Source organism: Acanthochromis polyacanthus, chromosome 15 (genome assembly GCF_021347895.1).
Source record: "Acanthochromis polyacanthus isolate Apoly-LR-REF ecotype Palm Island chromosome 15, KAUST_Apoly_ChrSc, whole genome shotgun sequence".
NCBI lineage: Eukaryota > Metazoa > Chordata > Actinopteri > Pomacentridae > Acanthochromis > Acanthochromis polyacanthus.
Genome location: NC_067127.1, coordinates 19,854,767 through 19,882,590, shown reverse-complemented (window position 1 = coordinate 19,882,590; position 27,824 = coordinate 19,854,767). Strand labels below are relative to the sequence as shown.

The following is a 27,824-nucleotide window of genomic DNA, read 5'->3' as shown; positions in this document are numbered from 1 at the left end:
TGGAACTCCAGTTAAACTTGAACACCAGGAAGAACAGAGGAGTAGGGCTGTGCACCGATTCTAAAAACAAATGGTGTTAAAAGCCACTGTTGACCAGATTTAAAGTGTATTACATTAAGATGCTGGCCGTGTTTCCCACAGCAGGAATTCACTGTTGCCAGTGTGATGGCTGCATATATTCCACTTAGGGCTAGCATCGTAAGGACTAAACATCTTGCTAACAGTTGACAGCAAACTGAGGACTGTCAGCAAGTAGAATGACTTCCTCTATGCTGAGGATGCTGGATTGTTGGCTAACAGGGTATTTACGGCATTTGTTCAGTGTTGTGCCAATGGCTGCTTTACATGTCCAGTGAATTTACATCACCAGATAGTGGACAAGTTAGACAAATGACCAGTTTCAGAACCTTACTGTGTTGACCATCAATTACAAAAACTATGGCGCAATCTTTTTGTGTGGAGTTTAACGAAAGTGAATAAGATAACTTGATAACATTACACCGTTTTAAACAAACGTCTTTCCTCCATACTAAACCTTGTCACATGTTGAATGAGACACTGATTCTGTGCAAGAACCTTGAAAAACATCTCTCTAGAAAAAAAACTCACAGCTTGTTTATTTAAATTTGTAGAAAAGCTTTATTAACAAAAATACGACATACAAACAGTGACAACCTTAAAAGATGGAGGATATCAATAAACAGCATGTAGGTGGAAACACATATGTAAGGTATGTAGTGGAGTTAAGAGTCCCGACAAACAACAGAAATAAGCATTATGCCAACTAAACTCTGGACGATCTTTTCTTCTGGCGTAAAGGAGACTGCACATTCCACTGCCTCGGTCCTGGAGCCCTGAAACACAACATAGCAAAAGTTTAAACTGCAACTTTTCCACAGAAAGCTTCTCCTAAGCACAAACTATACATGGAATACACACAAATGTGTATGCAAACAGTGTGGATTAGTGATGTGTATTTAATGGGTTTTGGACAAAAATGGTATGTTACGTGTGCACATGATTCAGGAAGACAAAGCTGTGATCTCTAATCTGCCTTATGAGCTGCATGGACTTTGTGAAACAGATGACAACAGTCGTGCACTTACTGCTGCTCTTTGGATTTCACATGAAGAACACTGACCTCCTCAACAAGACCTGCAAGGACACCAGAGCACACCATTAAACCATAAGCCTAAACTTCAAACCACATCATTCCAAATTAAACTTAAAGCCTGTCCATCTTACACCTTCATTGAGGTTGTGGAAGAAATGAGGGTAAATTTATAACGAGGGAGGTTCTTATTCTCCTGAGCATATTATTGTTGAGGCTGAACATAAAGTCAGAAACTTAAACTTACTTGTTCCACCATGGTCACTGAAAATGGCACTGACTTCATCAAAGGTGAGGTTGACATTGACACCTACGTCACAGGAAGGAGGACACATACAGTTGAGGATTTAGGATGAGTGTTTAGGGGTGTGAAATAAGGCGAAATCACAGTAATGGCAAATCGGCACCACAATGACTGAAGTGTTAGGTCAGGTAAAGAAAGAAGCAGTCTCATGTTTGCTTAGATTAAACAAATGTATTTGAATGAGAAAATCATCCAGACACTGAGAATACACAGTAAGGGAAATACTTCTCCAAAGAGGTGTGTGAAAACTGGTACTGGATAGATTCAGTTCAACAACCAGCTGGTTGCTCGTGGTCTGGTGCCTTCAGTGCATGAACACACACTGATTTTATGGACAGCAGTATGCAATGAATATCAAGTGTGTAAAGAGGATGTGTTGGAGGTTTACACAGCGCTGTGGGCTTTTACCTTTTGGTGTGCTGATGGCTCTGTCATTCACAGCTCCTCGAGGCACCACTGAAACAAATGGACTCAGTCAGGCTGTTGTCACTCCATTTAACCCTCATCAGTAAACGTGGCAAAACCTACTTCATCCATACACTTAGTAGCATTTCATCCGTTTCATATTTCTGTACCTGTCCATATCCTCTCAGTGTATACTTTACTAACACTTGTCTATAGATACAAATATGAAAGAAACAGTGAAATTACTATTGATGATTACTGATGAGTATTGCTTACAATATTAGTGGAAGAAGTCCTGAATTGAAATGAAACAAACAAAGCAGTCATCATAAGAGCAACATAACAAAAACACACATAAATAAAAGATGCACAGTCCAGCTGAGGTCTGCATGGACCCCAAATGATTTTCCTATATATACACACCACAAACCTGGCTGGAATCAAATAAGCTTTGGTTTATGTGATGGCAACTATGTGGGTGACAACTACCTAAAGGGACTGAAAAATCCAACTTGTAAATAAAGAAAATATGACAACTTATATACCCCTGGGGTCCGGATGTTCCCCGGGTGTACTGATGAGGGTTAACACTGATGTTCAGTACAAACAATTCCAGTTGTGAGACGGGACACATTTAACATTTAGCCTCTTTTGGTTGCTTTTGCTCACGTTCAAACTATCACAGTTCAGAATTGTACTATAACACACACTACCATTCAAAAGTTTGGGGTCACCCAGACAATTTCATGTTTTCCATGAAAACTCACACTTTTATTCATGTACTAACATAATTGCACAAGGGTTTTCTAATCATCAATTAGTCTTTCAGCACCATTAGCTAACACAATGTAGCATTAGAACACAGGAGTGATGGTTGCTGGAAATGTTCCTCTGTACCCCTATGGAGATATTCCATTAAAAATCAGTCGTTCCCAGCTACAGTCATTTACAAAATTAACAACGTCTAGACTATTTCTAGTTAGTTTAACGTTATGTTCATTGAAACAAACTGCTTTTCCTTCAAAAATGAGGACATTTCTAAGTGACCCCAAACTTTTGAAAGATAGCGTACATGCTACTGAACAACATGCAGTGATTTAACTAATAACTAAAAAAAAAAAAAAGAAGATTCTAAACATTTTTTGGTATCGCCAATATCCTAGATTTTTTTTTTTTTTGGGACCTGCTACACTCAGTGGAAATTCAGGTGACTTTCCTTAGACAAACTAATTTTTTATTCTCCAGTCTGTCATACCTGTTCCTTCCAGCAAGACTGATTTAGACGGGACATGATCCTCTTGTCTTGATCTGCGTGTACGGCTGATAGAACACAAACATACAGCATAAGCACACACATACCAATATTTTTTAATCCAAGCTAGCAACAAGGTTAAAAAAAAGATTTTCACCACAGAGGGTCTGTAGTGGTTCACTCTGCAATATGGAGTGATTACTGGTCATCCAGACTTAGGAGAGCCAGGAAAAACAACACAAAGCGGTCTGAGATCTTGTTAATGGAAACTTACCTGTCAGTGTGTGCCAGTCTGGCAGAATCTCGGTTTGAACGAGGTGGCTGCGGTGTGGCAAAGACAAAAGGAAGGAGGGGTCTGGACCTGGTAGGAGCACCCTGACCTGAAACCTGAAGAGAGAGCAGAATCACAGTGATACCTTTAATAGCAACTAAAAGCCTCGATAATGAAATGACACAATGAAAGCATCTGGACTGGTCAGTGGGCCTCACATTAGGTAAAGCCTATTATTTCAGTTGTATTCCTTTTTTAGTAAATTGTATTTAAATATCGTACTCAGGCACTTTAAAATGACTTTACACAAAGAGCTATATAGATGATGAATATTCGTGGTTGTTTTTTAGTTTCAGATTTTTTGGATGTGGTGTGTTCTGACCTGTGCAGGGGGCGTCTTGGTCTTTTCTGTCAGGCTGCAGTTTTCCATCTGTTTCTGCACTTCTCTTTCCCTCTCTGACATCTTCAGAGCAAACTCCACTTCAGCTGCCAGCTGCTCATCTCCAGAGAAGAACTCCTTCACCTCGTTACGGTAGTCCTGCATTTTCACCTGAAGGAACACCCGTGTCAAGCCACACATGAAATAGAGACACACACACAAGCTCCTAACATCAGGCACATGCAGAGTATCAGTTCTGATTCCTTTAAAAGTGATTCACTGGTTGTTGGTTAGGAAATAGAGGAATGGAAACATGTACATGCTGCTCACAAGTTACCACTTCATGAACCAAACAGCTGAGTAGAGAGCATCCACATGTCTATGCTGCCCTCACCTGGAGGTAGGCCATGAGGTCTTTGAGAACAGGGGAACGCTTTTCCTCCAGTAGGTTCTTCAGGCTGATGATGAGAGGAACAGTGTTCTCCATGAAGGCCTTCTTCTGGACCTGTGGATAAAAGCAGGAGGCTGAGAGGAGCTCACCTGAACGTTCCCCAGAATCTTCTACAGGTAGTTAACGCCTGATACCTGACTCACCTCTTTGTGAAACCATACATTAATTGTAATAATGATGAGTAGGGATCGCAATGTGAAAGTCTGTAAGTATTATTTTGCAATTACTAATTACAGTGTTTGATAGTTGGAGATCAACTTGCTTTCTGTCTTACTAGAAGTTAGATGACGACTGGTAGTGTGGTCTTTCTGTGTTAGGAGGACAGACCATTCTGGGAGGTGCTAATGGTAGCTTGGCACAGAGATTTAAGGTGAAGGGAGGTGTTACCTATGCCAAAACAAAATAAATGTTACTATTTCAAAAGTCATCTCATTTACATGTTGTGGGATCTTCTTCTTAGCGGGCAGACTAATACCAGGGGTACATCTAGAAAGGGATGTAAACTGTGCAGTTGAGATCAGGAGTTCAGGAGAGCGGTGTGCAGATGTGAAGCTAAGCTAGCTGCTGCCCTCTCAATTCCAAACCATCTGCTTATGAACCCACAATGTGCAGAACTCTGGTTTTGCATATGTAAAATGCAAAAGCTGTTTCATGTACACTATTGTTCAAAAGTTTGTTGTCACTCAGACAATTTCATGTTTTCCATGAAAACTCACACTTTTATTCATGTGCAAACATAACTGCACAAGAGTTTTCTAATCATCAGTTAGCCTTTCAACAGCATTAGCTAACACAATGTAGCATTAGAACACAGGAGTGATGGTTGATGGAAATGTTCCTCTGTACCCCTATGGAGATATTCCATTAAAAAAATCAGCTGTTTCCAGCTGGAATAGTCATTTACCACATTAACAATGTCTAGACTGTATTTCTGATTCATTTAATGTTATCTTCATTGAAAAACACTGTTCTTTTAAAAAGTTTCTATGTGACCCTAAACTTTTGAACGGTGTGGAGTATTTTGAAGTTGTGGTCAGATTTGACAAAGTGAAGCTAAAATGTAAAAGTAATGAGCAATGTGACACTTTAGTTTTACCAATTAGTAAAGAAATGTAATGATTTTGTTCAGTTTTCAAGCGACGTGGCCAAACTTGCTTACCTGTGACACCACCTTCTTCTGTGCAGCCTGCAGGACCGCCTTAGCCATGGTGGCCATGTTCTCCTCCTCTGGCTCCTCCCCAGCTGGAGTTAATATGGCCTGCACCTTCATCTCCTTTAGACTCAAGATGCTGAAGGTCTCTGACAAAATTTCAGCGCCATCTGCATCCAGAGGCAGCTCCTCATCTGCAAAACATGCTGTGATAGGAAAAGCTTTTAAGAGTGAGTAAGAGTCAGTGAGTTTTTCTTCAGGCTAATACAGATCTAGGCCCAAACTGGAGCTAACCGACAGCCTAGAACTAAAAAAAAAAATGTGTTTAGATGCCCCAACATGTTCACAGTTCATACAAAATCCATAAAAAGAAACTTATTATTCAAGACCAGACAGAGCTGGAAGAGGAATCCTATTCTTTCCAGCTTTGGCTTTGCTCTTCAGTTCACACATTTGCTTACCTAAGATGGTCTGGTTGATCTTGTTGGTGATGTTGAAGCGCTGGGCATCTGTAAAGTGCTCCAAAAGGAAGTGGTAGATCCGAAAGCGCTTCTCACGGTGCTGAGCTCCTTTCAGAGAGAACTGAACCTTTTCTCTGCACAAATTTTAGAAAGCAAGTAATCAACAACTCAAAAATAATTCACAAAAAGCCCTTGTATGTACTGAAACAAGATACACACTGCACTGTTTTGTCTTGTAAATGTGAACTAAAGCAGCTTCATACCTCTCGGTTTGAGGGAACTTGTTGTAGGAACTGTGTTTGTTGTAGGAGTTGAAGTGGAAGATGCACTCAATGAAGTGCTGACTGAACATTTCTGGTGTCTTCTTCAGCAGCAGGTGGAGTAGGCAGTATTCACAGAGACTGGCAAAGAAAACAAGAAGCACTTACATTAACATTAAACAATACGCACTATGACGTACACTCAGTGAGCACATATTAATCTTGGCTCAGTTTTTGGTGTTATGGTTTGTACATGATGTTGGAAACCTTCCTATGAGATTCTGCTCCTTGTTAAAATAATTTATCACTTCATTTTTGCAGTTTTGTCAGCTGCACATTCAGGCTGCCACATCCCAAAGGTGTGTCCACTGGATTCATATATGGTGACTGGGGAGGCCACTGAATTAACCGTCATGTTCATAAAACCAGTTTGAGATGACTTTTGCTTTGTGACATGGTGCATTATCCTGTTGGAAGCAGCCATGAGACGATGGCACACTGTAGCCATAAAGGGATGAACACAGCTGTAAACAAGACTCAGATAGGCTGTTTCATTCAAACAATAACAGACTGGCTTGAAGGGAAAAAAACATTTCCCACATCATTACACCTCTGTAGCATAAGGCATATTGGATCCATGCGGATGCCAAATTTTGATCCTACAATCTAAAGGTACTCCAATTAAAAGGGTTGGTGAGTGTATAATCGTTGCCTTGAATGTGAAAAAAATATATAAAAAGGTTTAGGCATACAATGCTACATTGTGTTTGTACATAACACCAAGACTCAAAAAGAACGCAGTATTACATTATGTCATTTAAAGATACAAATACTGTCTCAATTTTTAAAATATATCCCTGATAATACAACTCTTTGCTATGTTTTATTAGTTTAAAATTATGAATACATCATGCTGCCCCAGTGTAACTGGATTTTCACAACAGGACACTGCTACAAACGGCTATCCTGTGATCTACTACAGAGGTTTACTTCGTTATCTATCTATGCAGTGTGATTTACCTGGCGATAGCAGGGTCTGGGTCAACCAGCGCTACCATGAAGCGAAAGAAAAGGGAGCCTTTCCATTTCACAAATTCCTCCTAGAAAAAAGAACAGAGGCAGAAAAGCGAGAACCATCAGGAACCCAGCTGAAGAATCATTGCTACAAGAATCCCTGTAAGAGAGCTGTAAAACATTTCTATGGGTCTTGTGGGTGGCTGCAAAAGCACATAGTTTAGGTGAAAATGGCCACTTCACTAAATATTAGCACATCTGTATGTATAATATTTGCACAGCCGATGCTATATTTCCAAAAGCCCTAGAATAAATCTATGAAAGACTCAAAATACATGATATTTTTTGTAACAAACATGCATGTGCTTTAATGACTCCACCATAGAAAAATAAGTTATGGGAGTCACAGAAAACTTAAAACTGCCAAAATATACGAAGTCTATAAAAACTTTGAGTCACAAATTTCTGTTTGTATATAATTATATTCATTTTCAACCTGTGGTTTGAAGAAAAGAACAAAATCTACCTGAAGCAGGTTGGTCAGCATTATGAGAGTCTGCTCCCTGATGACAGCATCACTGTCCCGCAGACAGGCAGAGATGTTGGGGATGTAGTGATCCACAATGTTGGTGTATCGAACGCACATGTCACACATGATCACCACCACATTGTTGCGCACAGCAACCTCCGTGCCAACTTCCAGCTCCCTGGCGAACACCGGCAGGTACCTGTGGACTAGTTCTTCATCCTGCAGACACATTTTACCTGATCCAAACAGAAATTACACAGAAGAAATAATTAAAGTGTGATAAATGCTGAAACACACAAGAGGCATTTCTGCTCAATTCACCAGATTTTTAAAGAAGTTCACACCTTAATATCTCATATTGGTCAGATTTTTTTCTGGGCATATGTATGTTATTAAGTATAATAATATTAAGTATAATAACATACATAGGTATCAGTTCTTGAGCTAAAAAAAATCTTAAAAAGGGGTGGGGTCATGCTAAGTTTTATGCCTTTTTCTTTATGTCTGTGTAGAAATGTTTGAAGTGTCAAACTTGAGAGTAATGTAGCTAGAGTCCTAAAATGTTTCAGAGTCCTTGATATCTACATATGACCTTAAAGGGGAACTTCGTTTTTTTTCAGCCTGGGGTCTGTTTTCATGTTATTTCATACATGTGAGTGATGGAGAAATGAATTTTCGACATAGCGCCAGTATTTAGCCAGGCAGTCAGCTTAGCAGCTCAGCTAGCAAAAAGTATGGGGCAACTTGCCCCCCCGCACATGCTTTTTGCCCCACACTGACCGGCTCAGATAGTCTCAACGAGTGTCCCACAACATACTAGAGATGAGAAGTGAACAAAAACCTCCACATTACCTGGCCATCGCTCTTTGTTGTGGTCTGTATCCAAATCTCAGGACGATAGAAAGCACGGATCGCGCGATTTCGGAACGAGATTTGCTTTCTAGCACACACCAGCTCATCGTAGAAACGGTTTGTATTGCTCTATTAAAGAAGGGTTGTGCTATTGAAGACCACATGTAGATATCAATGACCTCGTAACATGTCAGGACTCTAGCTACATTATTCTGAAGTTATGGCACTTCCAACATTGTTTCACAGATTGTGTGAAGAAAACAACGCAAAAATGAACATGACCCTATCCCTCTTTAAGAAGCTTTAACTCAACAGCCAATGATGCCTGTGATGCCAGATTTTACACATGATTAACTCAATCAACATTCACGACTTTATTTTTTTCCCATTCAGTGAACTGAGGCAGGATGACCCATGCAAATGTTGCTCAGAGACTGAAGGAGACAGACTGGAAGAACACAAGCTTAAAGGAGAGTTTACCTAAAGTGATGACTCCATGGGCTCTGACTCTGGTAGGAAGAGAGTTTGCTTTGAACTGGGACAGAGGCAGTGAGGCTGGCAGCTCTTCCTGGCCCTCTGTTAATGAAGAACAAGTCAGCACTGTCAACCATGTTACCACATGTTATCCTTAGCTATCACTCAGACCTTTATGTCACTTTTGATTTGTATAGTATCCCTTTGGGTGCCACTAGTTGAGATAATAGTGGGTTATTTTAGACTATATTTTTTTGCCTTTTCAGCTTTATTGACAGGATAGAGAGAGAGGAAGGCAGGAAAGTGGGGAGAAGAAAGGTGGAAGGACCTACAGCAAAGGGTCATTGTGTTGGGGAATATAGCCCCTGTTTATGAGCTCAACCTGTTGAGCTACCAGGGCACTCTAGACTAGATATTAAGAATAGTTTAAAATCAAATGAAATGTTCATGTTCTGTTGGCAGATGAATTTTTGTTTTGTTTTAGGGAGCAGATTTTTTTTGCAGTACGGCCTTCTCCTACAAGTATACTTAAAATACCAGGCAGTTTTATAATATTTACACCAAGGACTCAAGCTGTTCCAAAAGGCAGAGATCACATTCAATCTTTGGCAGCAAGTCTGAAACATTTATCAAATATGATTCATCTAGATTACATATTTCTTAAGTTTTTTCCTCCACTGTGCTGTGATCCTGGAGACCTCAAGCCAAAAAGCGCAGGGTTGCCAAGAAGTTGAACCAGGCTGTCCTTTTGCTACAGCTTAACATCGTCCAGCAAGACGTTTGATTGGAACGTCTCATACAAACAAGGACACATTCCTGGAAGGTTCCTTTGTAGCGTTAATAAAACTACTGTTTAAGTCATCTTTATTGTGATAGATTGAGCAGTTACTGCTGTAGTCACTTTGTAGTTTTAAGTACTACAACCTCCTGTACAGTGTTTTTGCATCTACACTCAAAAATATAAACGCAACACTTTTGTTTTTGCTCCCATTTTTTATGAGATGAACTCAAAGATCTAAAACTTTTTCCACATACACAATATCACCATTTCTCTCAAATATTGTTCACAAATCTGTCTAAATCTGTGACAGTGAGCACTTCTCCTTTGCTGAGATAATCCATCCCACCTCACAGGTGTGCCATATCAAGATGCTGATTAGACACCATGATTAGTGCACAGGTGTGGCTTAGACTGCGTGTACAAGGGAAAAAAAAAAACTATAACATGTCAGTCTCAGTGGATCTTAAAAACACACCATCTGTTCTTCCTACCTGGCACTTTGTCAGAATGTGTTGTGAGGACAGATTCCACCAGCAGAACGGTCCTCTTTCCAACCTTAGTGGGACAGTGGAGTGATGCCACGCCCAAAGTGTGGAGGTATTTAACCTAGAAGAAACAACATTTTCAGTTCTATCAGAAGAACAAGCACTGGACACTCACACTGGGCCTGCAAGTCTGACAAATAGAAGATTGCTTTGATAACTAACATATTCTGGGATCACACATTACAAACTATGATAGAGGCGATCCTGCAGTAAGGCTGTTGTCATGACGATGGATTTACGTTGATTTGGTTTTATCAGCCAGCTCCTTCCTTATGTTGGTTGTGTAGGAACTGATAGGAGGGTATGGAAGATTTAGCTGCAATAATGTTATTCCAGCATTTGACTGTAGACAGAACTGTCTACTAATGCAACAATCAATAATCGGAATTCGAAATGTGAATTTTTTTTTACAGAAACAGCATCTTACAAATTGGACTGCATAGTATAGATTTACCTGTAGCATTTGCATCGTCTGCAGAGAAACTGATGTACATTGAGCAGGTGCCAAACAATGAAAAAGATATCAGATTAAGAGCACATAAAGAGTCTGTGGACAGCTCCTTTGTGTGTCAGTTGGACAAAGCTTGTGGTCTCTGATCTCAGAATTTATTACTAAACAATGTGACCAGAATGGTGCTCTACAAAGTCTGGCTTTGAGAAGAGTGGGGAGATTATTTCATTGCTCTCATCTCAAAGCGAGCAGAGGATGAGCAGCAGCTGGCTGTGAGAACTATACACTGTGATGAACATAATACATGTTGGTGTCATATCAAAGAAAACATGCATGCTAAAAAACTGGACATCTTTTGGACTGATGTTTATCCACCAGCAGAAATATGTTAGGACTGAAAGCTGAGCTTTGACCTGCATGGTCAAGAGGGTGTTGGGTTAACAGGGACAAGTCTGCCCATCATTGCTTCTCACCATCATCTCCTCATTGAGGTTCTGGGTTCCATTTTCACTCAGGATAATGTTAGCTAAATAAGCCTCGCAGACCGACACCAGATCACCACAGTGCTGGTCCAGAAAAGCCTGAAGAATAAAAAAGAAATAAGATAAATCCAATGTAACATTTACAAATGGGAGCTAGGGATGAATCATATTTTGATTAAATTCTAAGTAGGACAGAAATAAGTTTTTTTCATCCCACTGTTGCTAAGTGCTTGCTCAAATGCAATCTAAAGAAAGTTTTGGATTTGTTAGGTTTCTCTGTAGGAATTTGTAAGGTCAATTGGGCTACATAAATGAAATTGAATTTTGAGTTGTGAGACATTGGTTTGACATATTTTGATGCTGCTGTAAAAAATCTGAACTTCAAAGATTAAGTCAATTAAACGTTGAATGGGAGCATGGGAAAGATTTGTGTGGGGTTCACATAATAGACATTTATCACCTGTGATAAAAATGAGGCACATACCCACTGTTTGACAGTCATGCGGTCAAAAGTCTGAATGTCTAATGAAAAATCAGTAGCAATCGTGAGTAGACTTATTTATTGTATCCCTTGTTTTAGTGCTGTCTTAATGAATCAAATTAAAACAACTTATGTCAAGATAATAGGCAGGTAATGAAAATATCAGGCAAAAAGTAACTGAATGATTCATGTTTCTGCTGACTTCACTTGTCCATATCAGACAGTGTGCCTCCTGACTTCTTTAACATCAGTTATAACAAGGTCTGCTCCAGGTCAAAAAAGGAGTCTCCTGCACCACAATCCAATATCACATCAGTCTCATTTTTATTTTACTCATGCGTCTAAAGCCTTCCAACTGCCCACAATCACATAGAAAAAACAACTGGGCTATTGTTGCTGTTGTAAAAACTATTTAAAAAAAAAAGATTTTTAATAATTTAGCACATTTTACGTTCTTTTGTAAGTAAATTGAACGCCTTCAAAAAAATCTGAAATCTGCAGATACTCCGATGAAAACCATTCATGTTTAAATCAAACATTTTAAAAAATGTAAATGCAAATTCTCAACCTGAGTCTGTTTGATGTCTTCATTTTTGCCAAGTTGATAAAGAGTCTCCACAGCAGCACTAATCACCTCCAGGGACAAAGTGAACGTCTTGAGCCAAGACATGAGATCAGCTACAATGAAAGATGGAGGGACAAATGGAGAGATTACAGTTCCAGATTCGTCCTGTGAATTTATCCCGTTCCACACCCACTTACCAACTATCCTGTCTTTGGTATCTTCATTCAGATGTGCGGCAATGTCTCCTATCACACACAGGATGTGACAGCAGGTTGTCACATTTACATCCTTTGAGCTAAGACAATAGGAAAGAAAGAAATTCAGTAAAATCACGTAGACAATATTTGGATTCTCAAAAAAATAAAATAAAATTAACTCAGTGTAAATGTTGCAAATTAATGTGGTGTCCCACTCACCTGACCATGGTGTCCCAGGTATCCAGGATCTTGCCATAGGGCACTTTGTGGGATGAAGTGACAACCTTGGAGAGCAGCAGCCACGCCCCGGCAGCGTGATCAGCCTCAGTGTGCGATACCAGGTTGGTGACGAACGCTGAAGTGAACTTGTTCTGTTTGGACCACATGGTGAAGGCCCGACTGAAGTACTGGCTGGAAACCCAGAGCAAAATACAACAGCAAGAGCAGTGGTGACATATTTGATATTTTAAAGGAAACTGTACAAATCTTGTTTAATACTCAATTCTGTGCCAAATTCAGTTTCCATTATGTTCCCACTACTTTCAGTCCAAATACAAAAAATAAAGCCTTCTGTCTTTCACACAATTTCTGCTATTTCATTTGTCTTTATCTTGTATGAAACAAAAACTTGCTTGGCCCAACCTCAGGTTCTGGCACTCGTTACACAGCAGGTCCAGCAGGTCCCAGGTCAGCCTCTGACTAACACTCATGTGGGAGCTGGCAGAGTACGGTTTGATCTGACTGAGCAGCACCTGGTCCAGAGCCTCCAGGGCCTTGTCTTGGACAGAGTTCTCAGAGTCCACCACAGCTGGAACCACACCCTGCAGCCACACCTTCTGCACCTCTCTGCACTCTGGTTTAGCCTGGTGGTGAGTGGGAAATGTGTCACACTTTGCCAGTATCCAGATTTTGACTGTAGGCACCAGGAATAAAATGTACTAATAGAATTTTACTTTTATTCTACACAGTCACTGAACAGAAAGTCTTATTAGTGTTTTCTATGTTCTGCTGTCAGTTCTTGTGTTGCTCCAAGCTGCTGGATCAGACTCACAGCGAGTAGCTCTCCCACACACTGCAGGGCCTTCTTCTTTACAGATACAGCTGGGTCTCTGCAGCGCTCTGACAGAGTTCCCAGGTTCTCACAGCTCATGGGGATCACACCATGTTTCAGGAGGCCCAGCAAAGCCTGTAGAGGGTTGATCAAGCACAGAAGGCAAAGGTCATATGGGCATATCTCTGTTCTATCACAAAAAAAACGGCATTGAAAGTGACTACAGGGTGAAACACACATACTGATGAGTTATTGTATTCACTACTATTTCAATTTAAAATAGAAGACTGTTTAAATTCCATGTACCTGCAGTGCCGATTTCCTCACGTTGGTCTTTGAGTTTTTTGCACGTCGCAGAAGAAGAGCCAGGTTCTCCTTTGCTGCTTTCAAAATATATATGCAGTGTAATAATAACATCTCTAAAAAGTACGAACATGCAACCAGTTCCTGTACATGTGTGCAAAATGCTGCCCAACATCTATGACAGAAATCCTTTAAATGACATTCTGACGTTTCTCTTACCGTCACAGCTGGAGCTCTCAGCACTGCTGATCTCCACAGTCCTAAATGGCAGGGTGCGGTAAGTTTTCTGAGTGTGCTGGGAACCCAGAGTTCCTGAAACAGTCATACCAACACTTTAATGAAACTGCGCTACTGTGAACCTGGTCTGGGTAATACAATGCAAAAAAGCTAAGATAAAATTGAGCACAGAAGAATAGACATTCTTTTGGAAAGCCAAAGCAAGCAGAGAAGCTACATCAAAAGCGTAAAATGCAGACAAGTAGAAAGAGCAAAAACAGATTATTCATCAGGTGTAATCAGGCTCAGCAAATTCATATAATACAATCTGTTTGAGATATACTGAAGCAGTCTTTTACGAACATCTCAAGATATTCTTTAAAGTTATCGACCCCTTTAAAGTGGAAAGGAATAGTTAAAAGACCCATGAGCACTAACAGTGTAGTTCAGAAGTGATTACAGCAGTATCACTTAATTGTCAAATGACTGAAAATTGAAGTTATTGCATAACTTTAAATAGAGCAGGAGGGTATTTGCTCTGATGCAAAATTAAAAATAACTGTTTAGCATCACTATATCACAAGAGATGTTCTTCCATTCTTCAGAGACGACTGTTTTCAGCTGCTCTTTGCTCCAAACGGTTTTACATTCTGAGAAACACTTGGTTTGTTTTGTCACCTAAAGCCTCCATGGGCAGGCAAACAACAAATTCTGTACTAAAGACAAAAGACTGTACCTTCTGTGATTTCACCATCCAAGACTGTCTGGGTTCCAGCTGAACAGAGAGGGTGGACATGTTACTTCAGCAAACGTGTTCACAAATACGATTTAAGTTCCAAATACAGCATTTTTAAAATAAATTAAAAAACATTTTAATTCAAAGGTTTATGTGATTTACGCTCACATTTGTTTCTATATTGCAGATCTACAAAGTGCATTGTGCACTAAAACTGGCCCTCATTTCAGACAAAACTTTTCAGTACATGAACCTCATAGTAAAACGGTCTGTTTTCACACGCTGTTTTAGTGTCTGCATGTTTTCTCACTGGCAGAGAAGAGGGTGTGAACAGCCCGTGTGATGTTCAGTGAAGGCAGCTCCAGACACTGGGCCAGGCAAGCAAGAGCGTGGCCTTGGACGGTGGGGGATTCATCCACCCGCCGAGCAAATAGCAGATTCTGGATCAGGAACTTGTGTGGCAGGAAGCAGGAAAGCTCTGGATCTTGGCATTCCTCCGTCCTTTCTTGCTGCTCGAGCAAAACCATCACCACGTCGATGGAGAACAATCGGTGGACCATCTGTAGAAGCAAACAACAGACTGAACACACTGGGATCCGACTTAGACAGGAGATAATGAAGCCTGGCTGATGTGTAGACTGATGCTGCTAATGGCTTATATTCAATGGGAGATGTACACTGGCCAGTCAGAAAAAAAAGTCACACACTCTAATATTTTGTTGGACTGCCTTTAGCTTTGAGTATGGCCCCATGAATCCTGGCATCATCTCAAAACATGTCCGTGCCATCAAGGAAGAAAAACTCCACTGATGTAAAGACCTGGTCATTCAGTATATTCAGGTAGTCAGCTGACCTTTGTTGAACCTGAGCAACCCCAGATCATAACCCTAACCCCCACAGGCTTGTAGGTACTAAACATGATGGCTGCATCACTTCATCCACATCTCTTCTTACCCTAATGCCCCATCACTTTGGAACAGGGTAAATCTGGACTCATCAGACCACATTTGTTCCTCAAAGATGATGGTTCACCACTATCTTCAGATGGTTCTTAACCTGATTTTAGTAGTTCTAACAATCTCCTTAGTTGTTTTCTCTGCTTGATGCAGGCCAATAATTTAACCCTTCTGAGACAGATTAACATCCTTCCTATGACCACAATATGTGTCTTCCAACACGGTTGTTTAAGAAATGAGAAGCTCCTCACTGCATCAGCTAGGGTTAAATAAGTTGCTGCAGCTGAAACAAATTCATCACTGCAGCAATTATCCAATGGAAGGCTCTTAACTGTTTGTTTCTTTAAATCCAAGTGGTGACATTTTTTGGCCAGGCAGTATATTTAGTCCTTCTACAGGCTTTAAATTGTTAAATGTTATTTTTTTAAAACCTGCAATGAGGAGGAAAAAGGACACTGCCTGTTAGTATTCATGTTATTTTTTACCTGCTTCATTTCTTATTTACTATTTTAATGGCTTAAATATGCATGATTTGTTTACAGCAATAACCTTTTGAAACACAGCACTATGCTTGTGGTCATGAACTACACCACCACAACAATGTGTGTGTTTTTGTGTTCCTGTCAGCCACAGGACACCAGGATTTAATCAAGATCGTCCAGTTGTGTTATTGTTTCTGCATACTCTGCTTAGCTCTGAGTACTGGAGCCCTGATATAATGTAACCTCCCTGCAGACAGCTCACACATAATGAAAGCCCTCATGATGAAATAAACATAAAAGAAGCTGTCTCTCATATGAATACTCACGTCATTTTGACTTGATACTTTTTCGCTTTAGGAATGACGTGAAATGAGCCACTTCATGATTATTAGATACTCACAGTCTGATGCTGTGTGTCAGCAAGGAGGAAACATTAGTTTGTCTGACAGAGGCAGGTGAACTGAAACGCTGATAACATTGGGATGTTTAACTGTCATTTCCTCACATTATGCCATCCTGTTTCAAAAACAGTTTACAACTGCAGCTCCAGAAGTATCTTATTTTCCACTGCATTCCAACAAAATGTGTCTTCAACAGCCAAGAATTAGATACGAGCAGGAAATGAAATGACTCGTGCTCATTTATTTAAGGACAACTGATAAAAAAGCAACATGCTGTGATATCCAAACGAGTATCTTAAAACAAGAGACAGATGTAATTTACTCTTGATTGAGCTATAAAGGTTGCATTCTGCTGCTAATCAATTTGAACTTATACAAGCTTGTCATATGCTAGCTTTTGAGTCATGACACAAATATAAAACAAAGAATGCCACAAGCCAACATGTAGCGTTGGAAACATACATTGCTCACACAGACAAACACTACCATGTTTGTTACCTTTGAGTTTCTGGAGAATTTAAACAGCCACTTGATGAAGCAGGCGTAGTCTGTATTTGCCATCCGAGATGTCAGCATACCCACAGCCTGGGCTCCATGGGTTCGATACTCGTTTTTCTCCACCATCTACACATTAACACAACAGAAATATTACATCACAGCTACTATTGCTTTGTAATGTAACAGCAGATCTCTTCCATCAATACAATCATCACCTTGGATGTGACACCCTGCATAACCTTTAGACATAAACAGGTCACACTGGCTGTCTCAACTTTACACAAACTGTAGTTAGTTTAATCCTTATAGGATGTGCATCACAGCTCTGTGTTAGCTGGGGGATTCACCTGGAAGCAGATGTGCTGCAGGAGGATTTGTAGGACAGGGAGTGCTAGCTCCTTCAGCTCACCCACAAGATAACTGTAATGACATACACAGAAATAATGTGCAGAGTATGGTTGAAAACATGTCTGCAGTTAAAGATCAGGAAATATCCCCAAGTGATCAACAACCAAGAGAGCCTGATGTGAAACATTAGACAGAAGTAATGAAATGATTACAAGTTGATGTCACCATTTTACACTATTTAGACAATTGTACTGTATGACGTATTATCCTAATTACAAAGTACTGCAATTAAGTAAAGCTGTGGTGGTTTTTACAATGTAAGCAATAACACATTTCAAGAAAAGAGATATTTTTAGGACGCATGCAAAATCTAACTGCACTTCTCTTCAAGGCCAGCAGATGTCAGTCTCCAGCCAGTGCAACCAAAACATTTTGTGCTAAACAGGGGTCCGACAAACATTTTAGTCAACTATGACAAACATAGTTGGCAAAGATCAAAGCCCACATTAAGTGGCAACAAATTTAAATTTTTGTCCGTTAATTTGTTGCATCATCATGTATGTGATAAGATAAGCCTTTCTTAATCTCACACTGGGGAAATATGCAGTGTTAGAGGACAGTGCAAACATTGAAGGAATACAGTACAAAACTAAAAAAAATAACCAAAATGCACATAGGTACTAGTTCTAGAAATAACAGTCCTGCACATATCAGTGGTACTGTACAGATTCTGCTCCTGGTCTTATTGGCTACCAGGTGTGTGTGTGTGTGTGTGTGTGTGTGTGTCTGGTGCTGTACAAGATTGTTAAATTGCCTTTATCGTTTTTCTTTAAAACCAGCTTTAAGTTGACTTTAGTTTGGCTTTGATTGTAAATAAATATTTGTTCCGTAATCAGTCTCTCCCACCACCAACCTGGTTTAATAACATCACTTGTTACTCCCCTCATCCCGTCATTTCATGGGTTCGTAACATCATCCTACTGTAATATAAAAATAAATGACTTATTAATAACTGTTCTGAATTGTAATGAACTGCTGACCATTTTTCCTCATTTTGATCATATCTGTTTTTGAGACTGTGTGATTTTGCTGCGACCATTGTCCCAATGTCGTCTCTTTAACCACTGATCCCAAGTCATCAGATATCAGGTTGCGGGGGAAATAAATCTCTTGTAAATATAAATAATAGATACATAGGTGTAGAAATCCTGGTTCGATATATTAAAAAAAGGATGATTTTTTTTCTACCTGCCAAGACAGAGATTTTTTTGTTCATTCCTGTCTTTCAGCAAAATTAATTAAAAAACAGCAAGTCAGATGGTAATCACATGTTAAGTATCACGCTTAAATTTGCATGCCCAAGAGAGAAGCTTTCATCATCGTAGCATACACACATTTCAAAAACTGTTAACTTTTTGACAAGTAATTCTACACTTTGAATTAAAAAACACAGTTGTTTACCAAACAAACTGGATAGCCTGGTCACGTGTGGCGAGGTTAGCCTGGTTGGGTACGAGGAGGGAAGGCTTTCCGCTGTTGCCTTTGTTCATCATCAGGATTACGTAGAGAAGCCGGTGGAACAAAGCCTGGAGAGACTAGAAAACAGACACGCATCAGTTAAATTATCATTAAATGATAAATTGCATCCTCGGTAGGGATCGACCGATTTGGGATTTTTAGGGCCCATTATTGTTATTATTAAATAACTGAATGATTGTTGTTAATTGAGAAAAGCCGACATCCGATATTTGGAACCAATACACAATAATTCTAATTTACTAATGGCATGTGATAGCAAAAAACCTGACTTTCACAGCTTGGTTTGTTCATTAATGAGGATTACTGTTACAGAATACACACATAGATTACATGTTATATATACTAACAGCAAGTGAGAGCAGAGAACCTGCCATTTATAGCTGGGTTTCTTCATTTTTAAGGATTACTATTACCGGTACTAAATATGTACAGTAGAAATAGGAGCTATCACATTTGAGCATCAAATGAAGCTTCAACATTCTTCTGCTCACTGTGACATCAATAACAGTTTGTCTCCTGTTGTTCTTTATCTGCTGTTCTTCTCTGTTTTGTTAACCTTTTTCTATTCCATCACTTGCTGCTCCAGATAGCGATAGCCACAGGCTAAGTGGCACAGGTAACCTCTTTGTTATAGTTGTAGCCTAGTGCCGTCTGCAGAATGCATTCCAGCTGCACCACTTTTTTACCACCTAAACGAGAATTAATGGAGTCTCTCTGAGCAGGATTAGGAATGCTTGTGGAAAATCATGGTCTTTAATACACCTTCCAAACACAGTTTAACTAAATCACAGAGGCAAATACGCTCAGATGCACTCTTGCTCTCTTTCGCTGTGTAGACAATAGTTGTGACTGTCTGTTACTCGTGACAGGTAACAGCCAATCAGATTGGATAGGATATTGCTGAGACCACAGAATAACTGTAGAGAAGCAAAGGAGCACATTTCTATATTTTGCAATAATCATCCACTAAAAATAGCGATACATATTATCTAAAAAAATGTATCGGTGTCACTAATCGGCCACTAATCGATCCCTAATCCCCAGATTAACTGTGAGAAACAGAGGTAATCCCAGCCATGATTGTTGGATCTTACTTCTTTCTGGTCTCCATGTTTTGGTGAGCAAAGCAGCTGTAGGCCATAGAAAGCCATCTCAGGAACAGTCCTCAGCTTGGCGACATCTCTGTGCAGGAATGACACAAACTTTCAGCTTTCATGTCTTGGACACATTCTTCAAGATGACAGAGAGAACAGGAAGAAAACTCACCGTTCGGCAGCAAAAGTTAGCTCGCCAATGACGGGTTCAAAGTAAAGCAGCTTACTGAAGATCTGCAGAGGAAAAAGGAAAAGTTTACCTGCTCATATACTACGACACCACAGTGTGAGATGAGGTGGGTATGAAGATGAATTCTTAAGTTACCCGAATGCAGTTGCTGGCGCTATGTGGTCTGTCTTTAAGTGGAAATGTCTGCAGGAGTCTGAGGAGGCTTTGGACCAGGAAAGTCACAGCATCTCTCATCTTCATCAAGTCCTGGCCAGAGAAATGATACTCCTCTTCCTCCTCTTCTTCCTCTGCATCATCCATTTTCATCTAAGGGCAACACAGACAAGCACTAACATCTCTAGACATTGTCTGCACTGCACTTCCACAAAACATCACTGGTATTTTTATTTTTTTTTAACTTCAATTGGTCGCCCTGGTGCATCTTTTTCCCTTTAAGTTGCTTTAGAACCACAAAATTTAGGTACACCCTAATTTTTCACCTCAAATGACACTTTTTAACTGCTACCTTTTTGCGAGTTCCCATATGCATTGGTCTTTTTTTTTAAACATAATGCAAATTATTGTAAATAATAAAACTGAAGATAAACATTTTGGACATTAGATTTTTGTTATTTCAAATAAGGAAGACCTGAGACTCACAGTTAGCCAGAGGTAGCTGCCTTTTTGGCTGTTTGTAGTAAATTTTACGATCATTTCTCACTCCTTACTGCTTTGGTTTGTCACTGAAGCACTGCAGGGAGGAGGACTGCTCTGCCAGCCACACATCTGCATCAGTAGCTACTAACATTTACAGCCACCTGACAGTCTTCCCTGTCTCATGGTCAGTGGTACACACTGTTAGATGGACACTGAGAAGCCTCTAGTCTTCACACGGCTACTGCAGTGCAGCCATTCAGGGTGTGAACAAACATTAGTTTGAAAACAGTGAAATAAAGTGCTCTGATGTAAAACCGACCAGTTAAAACCAAGTGATTTTGTCGACAAGAGCAGACTGCTGAGAGACATACACAGGAAATATCAGACGCACCAGGATAAGCAATAAAAATGTTCAGTAATACTTGATGGATGTTTGGTTTTATATGCAATCAAAATGGTTGCACCCTAGAGAGCTGAAGGCCATTTTAACGTGGCTTTGTACAGCTTTGTCTAGGTTAGATACACTGTAATTAAGGTAACTAGAAGTAGAGTGAAACATTTCAGTATTCATTGAAACTATAGTTGCAGACAAACCTTCAAAAACATGCATTATCTATCAAAGTGGAAATTTTATGGTCTCTTAGCTCTTGTTTTATGGCAATCTATCTAGAAAGTTTTCAATCAACATATATTACAATCCCCCCTCCCAAAACAATAAATAAACAAACAAAACATACATCACAGGTGGCACTAGATGTAAAATCTCCTACAGATTTGTCATGTACCTCTCGAGCGTCTTTCCGCTGTGGTTTGGAGCGTTTGCCGTCTGCCTGAGAACTCTTCAGGCTGTCTTTCTTGCGCTTCTTTCCAGAGTCTTGAGGCCAGCAGTGAGAGGTCAAGTCTGAACATGTGTCCAATAAAACTTCATGGAAAACCTTGTTGGCGATGCTTCCTGGAAGCAACAGAGTCATCTCAAGAAACTGTACACACAAGCATAGAACACTACTGGAGACACACAACACTATCACAGCATAATAAAAACAATCAGACTGTGCTACAGCATCCAGCAAGTAACTCACACTTTAGATACCACAAACAAAAGAGCCAAAGATGACAGACAAAATGTGCTTAGACACAACTCAACTCATTTGGATATAGCTGTTTAGATTGCTGGAAAATGGAAAAGAGCCTGTATGTATGTTCTCTGTTCTATCAGGTATGCGTGAATGCGTGATGGGATGGGCTAAAAATGCTGAAAGCAACTGAAATAATTCTGTTTTTTTGCAACCTGTTCTGTCTTGCTAGCAATGTCCATCATTCCAGCTAATGGTAACACTTGCCGTAGTAATCTTGTTATTTCATAGGTTAAAAAGAGGCGAGCAGTAAAATGATCACCCAAACTGGCTATTTCAAATCACTATTGTTTGAAAAGTCAATTCAAACTTCAATTTTGACGACTTTTGGGGAACATCACAGGCACTAACGATAAACGAGATACTCCTTAAAAACACGTTTAAATGAAAGATTTTTCATTAATGGTGGCACCTGTGACTCTGGAGAATTACTGTTCATATTTATCAAGTTAGCATATTTAGATACTTTTTGCCCTTACCTCCCCTTCAACTCCCTTCCCACATCCTAATACACACCGTGCAGCCACTCTGATGTTTCTTCAGGGCGCGCACAGAATGAACATTTAGCTAAATGTGTTGTTGAGATATTAATTGAATTTGTCAAAAACTGTATTTGATTTGCCGGCTCCATCTTTAATCAACTATAAATATCCACTACAGTGGAAAATGATTTACACACAGGCAGCTGAATGATTATACAAGCTATACAGTTTCTACTCATGGTTCAGTAGTTTAAAGAACCATAAAATGTGAAATGTTTATGCCAAAGTTTTAACAATATTAATTTGTGGTTGAACATAAACTATATGAAGATGTTCTTAAGTGTATTTTTCTCAGATTTCCACACCTGGGATTCCCAGCAGTAGTAGGTAGAGTGAAGCAGCGTACAGGCCGTTCACCCTTTGTTGGACGTTGGCCCCTTTGGCTTTCCCCGCCTGGACAAAGACAGACAGCACAGCCACCAGAGACCTGATCGACACCCCGTTGTCTCCCAGAATTGTCCAGATACTCTGCAATGCAACACAGGAGACAGTCAGTGCTTACTACTACAACCACACAGCTAAAAACATACTCAACAAACTGATGTTTTGCTTCAGCATGAGGGCTGCAACAAACCATTATTTCTATTTTTGGTTACTTTATTAATTAATGGATTAGTTGCATGGTCTATGGAATGACATAAATTGGTGTAAAACTGCGATCAGTGTTTCCCAAACGCATGGATGTCAAACTTAGAATGCTTTGTTTTGCCCATACCCCAAAGATATCCCACAGGGGAGGCAAGAAATCAGAATTCTTTCAAATTGAAAAAGCCGTAATCATAGAATTTAGACTTTTTTTGGTTAAAATTTCTTAAGTGATTAAAAAAAAAAAAAGTTCAGGATCCTTTAAATAGTTGAAACTGACTAATCATTGTACCTCTAAGCAGCATGCAAACCAAACAGGCAGCTTTTAGACTGACTGTTTCCTTTTCACTAGATCCAGTAAATATAATTATTCTGTAAAAATATTTCTTTCATTTTATTTGTTTCCAACTACTATGAATTATGTAAAGAAAAAAAGTTTACAGACACTCTTAGGCAGAGCCAGAACAGGAATTCTATGAATCTGTCCCGTCACTCACTCCATCCCCACCACCAAGTTATCAGCTTCGCCTTTCTCTCGGATTTTCTTCATGCTGAAAGGGGGGGACCTGGTGCCTGAGCAACAATTTCTGCCCCAAAAATACTGGCCAGGCCTCAGCAGTGTGTCATGACCATCGCCAGTGGTTTATCTGCCTCACTGGGTGACTGGGGCAATACAATCTATCTATCATATCTGTAGGCATCGTTAGGTGGACTGTTTGTTAAAAGGGCTTAAGATCCATGTCCACATTCAAACATGAATATATTAGGAAATCATATCTCTGTGGTGGATCGTTCCTTTTAAAGAGACTGGTGTGATCAAAAACAAATGAAACAAATCAGCTGTACCTGTGAAGCTTCATTGCTGCTTGTAGACTGTTGCTGGTCGGGAACATGGGTCAGGAAACAGTGGTACAGAGTTCTGAAGGCTTTGTCTCCACTGGCTGCAAGTTCTTCCTCTATGGTGTCATCCAGTGGTTTCCCTTCTGTGAACTCTAAGTCCCACACTGCCTCCACCCATGCTGGAAAACAAAACAGGAATAACATTGCCTTAAGACATGCAACACCAAAGACAGTACTTTGAAACTCTCGTACACCGTTTTCTACTGGAAATCAAAAGTTCGTGAATGTTTAAGGGAGAAATTTGGATTCCTAATTGCTTGGAAATTGCAAAGGGTATGCCTACTAACACTTAAAAACAAAAATGCTGCGCAGTCTGCTGATGTTGTTTGTGGAAGTTTTTCAATACATTTAGCAATTTTCTCCTGGGATGGGCTCATTATTCTTCACTGATGATGTAACACATGGTGGCAGCAGAAAAATGAATTATGAAACATTTTGTCTACCAATTTAAAGAAAGATACAACCAAACTGATTGGGAGATATTCATCCTGTAGCAACACAATGATCCAAAACAACAAAGGAGTTCATCATGGGGAAGAAGCGGAAGGTTTTAGAAGAGCCAAATCAATCTCAAGACTAAAACCCTATAGAGCTGCATTTTACCTGCTAAAGAGGAGACTGAAGGGAGTAACCAACCAAAACAAACAACTGAAAGAGGTTGCAATGAAAGCCTGAAAAGCATCATGAAAGAAGAATGCAAAAGTTTGATAATGTCAGTGGGTCACAGGCGTGATGCAGTTATTGAAACTAAACATTAAGTCTTACTCATTTTCATCTTTTTTTTAAGTACATCTGTTCCAATAATTTTGCTCACCTAAAAATTTGGTGTTCATTTATAAATAATGCTATGTGCTAAGTTGTGTAGATCGAGATCCAGATGTAAATACTTGGAAATAAAAGCTGAAATGTTGATCTCGTCTCATATTCATCATTTGATGTCAAACCCAAATGTTTTTAGTCTACAGCAAAAATAAAGGAACTGGCCTCACTGTTCCAGTACGTTTGAAGGGGAGTGTATCTGTGAACAGCTGTAGTAAATCAGGACCAAAGCCAAAACATATTTGTGCAATGTCTCCATCATAAGCTGAATACATGATCCCGTGGCAATCAGACACATACTGCTGATGCGAAACTGTAGTTGCACACCTTCATTTACGTCTCATGATGTCTGTAGATAAAACAGCCAATTTAAAATCGAAACTCTTAACAAAACCTGCTGGTTCAATGTAGGTTAAAAGAGAGAAACCTTTGTGACACTGAAAACTCCGACTGTAGGCTCGAAATACATCGCTAAACCACTAATGTCGCATCGTAGCGCAGCAATCAGGACGGATAACCCGGGAAACGTTAGCAGATGCTACAAACAGACAGGGCAGCGGAGAATGTCTGACTTTTTTCTGTCCCTGGTTTTCAATATATTAGAAGACGGTGGTGTAAAACATAAAAGTATTCGGTCTTACCTTCTGGAATTTCGTCTAACCTAAGAAACTGTAGCGCAGATATCAAATCCATTTCCACTGTTTTGAATCTGCCCGCCCGAAACTTAAGATTTTGACGCATGCGCAATGTACATTTCTTCTTCGCTATTTTCTTGTTCCGTTTAAGTATTCAAGGGCTCATTAGCGCCATCTATATTCTGGATGTATGACCTGTTAGGTAGGAAGGCAGTTCGAATCTATATGATTGATTGATTGATTTACATAAATGAATAAATAAATAAACAAGATTAGCATTGATAGCATTTTTCAAAGATTCGAAAAGAAAGCGAGTTTGATATTAAATATTTCAAAAAAGAAGAGGAGATTTTCTCAAAAATCTAGACTTATGTAAATAATTTAAAATATATTAATAGCATATTAATTTGCTTACAAATGTCTGTGTTATGATTTTTTGTATTTAGATATGAATCTTTTTTCTCTTTTTTCTCTTTTTTTCTTTTTCTTTTTTCTTTTCTCTTTTTCTTCTTTTTTCCTTTTTTTCCTTTTTTCTTCTTGTTTTCTTTTTTTTCTCTTTTTTTTCTTTTCTTTGAATCTTAAAAAACATAGGAACATTACATAGTATATTTAACAGTTTTAAAATGAACTTTGGCTTTTGGAGAAAACATAATGATTTCCATCTGATTTTTCTTTTTCATTCTGAGAACTCGGTGACTCATAACCTGTCACTTCCCAAAACTTGTAGGAGAACTTGTGGGGCAGTAAGATGGTCAAGTCTGCTATGCTTTTGAACTGTATCTTACAAATAGTAGACTGGACCCGAAACAACAGCTACAGTTCATTAGGTTTACTTGATGAGTTCAAATAGTGACACAAACGTCTGTTCGGGTGCTCCTGTGATAGATTTTTTTCTTTTTGCTCATGGGGAAACTCAGGGAGGACGCTCTAATTCCTAATTATCACATATGGATACATGGAAGTGTCAAGAGAGTCGCCATCAAGAGGGTACAACTGCAGAATTGGGCTCTGGGAAGCCTATTCTGTACTAAATATTATCTTTTTTTATACATACCACAAATAACTACAAGAAAAAGAAAAGAAAAATAGAGTACACCAATAAAAAAAAAACTGCTCCTTTCCAACTAACAGATAGCAATTCCAGTCCATTGTTGGTTTGTGAGCCTTTGTCCAAAACAAGGCTTTTACCTTCTTAGCAGTTAGAATACTGAGGTCCATCAATATTTGTTTGTTTTTCTGGTAATGATGTCCTTTTGGATACACATCAAGTAGAAGTAGTTTAGGATTCATTGGAATTCTTTTTGAAACAATCCTTTCACAGGTAGCTCTTACCTCTTCCCAAAATGTTTTCGCATTTCTGCGCTGCCTCTGATCATAGTGCATATGTTTGGTGTGTTTTTATTGAACTGATTTAGCTTTCCAGAAGTATCATATGTTCACATGAGCGAGTTATAATGAATTAGTCTGATTCATGAGTTTAATATCTGAGTATGAGATGGAGCACAGGTTGATTTCAGTTCCCCTGCTGAAATTTCAGTTTCCAGATCCTCATTCCAAGCACGCAACTTATGCTGTGAGCTCTCAAATGAGCAAGATGTGAGCATGTTATAGAATTCAGATATGATGCTCTTTTTAAATCTTTCCTTTGTTATCAATGTTTCAGTGAGTGATTGTTGGGGTTTAATAAATATATTGTTCTGATTTACTTCTACAAAGCTTCTAAGTTGTAGGAATTTTAAAAAGTGCGTAGATTAATCTTATTCTTTTTTTAGTTTTTCAAATGACATCATAATATCAGAATTTGCTTGTCGAGTTCTTTGGAGGCCCAGGTTTTAAATGTAGCATCAGCTCTCCCTGGCATGAAGAACTGGTTATCCCATATTGGGCTGTATTGTGACAGGGAATGTGGTTCTTTTAGCTATTTTCTTAGCTCACACCAGATTTGAATCATATGTCTAACTACTGGGTTGCTGGTCTGTCTTTGTAGATATTTCAGAGTGCGGGTAGATAAGAAGAGGGAGTCTTGGACTCAGAGCTTCCATTTCTGTCAAATAAGGAGCATCCTTGGTTGTAGCAGGGTTTTCTGCTTTATCACCTCTTAAAATGGTTGTTTGAGTCTTAACCCTCGTGTCGTCCTGCGGGCCAATTTGACCCGTTTTAAAGTTTGAAAATGTGGAAAAAAATAAATTTTCACAGTGAAAAATTATGAAAATAATCAACCAAAATCCTGCAAATTTCGCTGGATTTTGGTTGATTTTTTTCTGAATGTTCTTAAAGAAAATATTAGAACTTTTACTAATATATGTAATCACTTTACATATTTTTAGGATTTTTTTGGAAGATTT

At 39.3% G+C, this 27,824-nt stretch overlaps 1 protein-coding gene across 1 annotated transcript; it reads right to left on the bottom strand.

Annotated features, from left to right (window-relative positions):
• Nucleotides 1-618: 618 nt before the first annotated feature.
• On the bottom strand, nucleotides 619-25,593 carry ncapd3 (non-SMC condensin II complex, subunit D3). The gene is made up of 35 exons (XM_022204432.2): nucleotides 25,486-25,593; nucleotides 23,972-24,144; nucleotides 22,846-23,008; nucleotides 21,651-21,817; nucleotides 20,365-20,535; nucleotides 20,212-20,273; nucleotides 20,040-20,127; nucleotides 18,868-19,001; nucleotides 17,406-17,478; nucleotides 17,059-17,184; nucleotides 15,032-15,281; nucleotides 14,722-14,760; nucleotides 13,989-14,081; nucleotides 13,773-13,846; nucleotides 13,467-13,601; nucleotides 13,058-13,278; nucleotides 12,635-12,826; nucleotides 12,416-12,513; nucleotides 12,222-12,331; nucleotides 11,164-11,271; nucleotides 10,186-10,300; nucleotides 8,920-9,015; nucleotides 7,585-7,823; nucleotides 7,065-7,144; nucleotides 6,048-6,185; nucleotides 5,785-5,918; nucleotides 5,333-5,529; nucleotides 4,117-4,227; nucleotides 3,726-3,893; nucleotides 3,347-3,459; nucleotides 3,076-3,140; nucleotides 1,824-1,871; nucleotides 1,359-1,421; nucleotides 1,107-1,155; nucleotides 619-854 (listed from the first exon to the last, which is right to left on the bottom strand). The coding sequence occupies exons 1-35, from the start codon at nucleotides 25,583-25,585 to the stop codon at nucleotides 785-787; spliced, it is 4,263 nt and encodes a 1,420-aa protein (XP_022060124.2). The 5' UTR covers nucleotides 25,586-25,593; the 3' UTR covers nucleotides 619-784.
• Between the last annotated feature and the right edge of the window lie 2,231 nt (nucleotides 25,594-27,824).

What these genes read in the sequence shown, in the direction of transcription:
- ncapd3 (XM_022204432.2), bottom strand. Translation starts at nt 25,585, where the DNA reads ATGCGTCAAAATCTTAAGTTTCGGGCGGGCAGATTCAAAACAGTGGAA. An exon ending in AACGAGTGCCAGAACCTGAG is followed by an intron (nt 12,827 to 13,057) that starts GTTGGGCCAAGC and finishes CTGGGTTTCCAG; the next exon opens with CCAGTACTTCAGTCGGGCCT. An exon ending in GATCAACCAGACCATCTTAG is followed by an intron (nt 5,530 to 5,784) that starts GTAAGCAAATGT and finishes TTCCTATCACAG; the next exon opens with CATGTTTTGCAGATGAGGAG.